We start from the raw sequence: 345 nt of genomic DNA, 5'->3' as shown, positions 1-345 counted from the left end.
GAATAAACAACACACAAGTACATCATAATTAATATACATACATTCATAATATAAGAAGAGATAAAAAAAAATCTGATATTCAACATATGCTATGAAAAAATTATAGTCATTTTCCACATCACTTAAATGATTAATGTGTTACAAACAGTCCCACTTGTTCCCCCTCAATCCATATGCCTAGTTGTCTATTCCTGGCGCCTCTCAACACCACGAGAAGAATGGACTCTTTTCTTGGAATGACTGCGTGAAGGTGTCACTGAAGGAACGGAAACGGGCAGTTGTCCCCACTCTTCCTTTCGACCTGCGGTAGGGGAAAGGGTGGGAAAAGAAAGTGGAAGAGAATAT

At 38.6% G+C, this 345-nt stretch overlaps 1 protein-coding gene across 1 annotated transcript in view; it reads right to left on the bottom strand.

The window, feature by feature from the left end:
• LOC119594589 (phosphatidylinositol 4-kinase type 2-alpha-like) overlaps positions 1 to 345 on the bottom strand; it is a gene marked incomplete in the record, with an annotated part of 15699 nt that overhangs the window by 2222 nt on the left and 13132 nt on the right. The window contains 1 exon segment of the mRNA XM_037943630.1: positions 1 to 301. Coding sequence (XP_037799558.1) covers positions 202 to 301 — 100 coding nt within the window.

Source organism: Penaeus monodon, chromosome 34, assembly GCF_015228065.2.
Source record: "Penaeus monodon isolate SGIC_2016 chromosome 34, NSTDA_Pmon_1, whole genome shotgun sequence".
Taxonomy (NCBI): domain Eukaryota; kingdom Metazoa; phylum Arthropoda; class Malacostraca; order Decapoda; family Penaeidae; genus Penaeus; species Penaeus monodon.
Note: the sequence above shows the minus strand (reverse complement) of the source record. Positions and strands in the feature narration are given on the sequence as shown.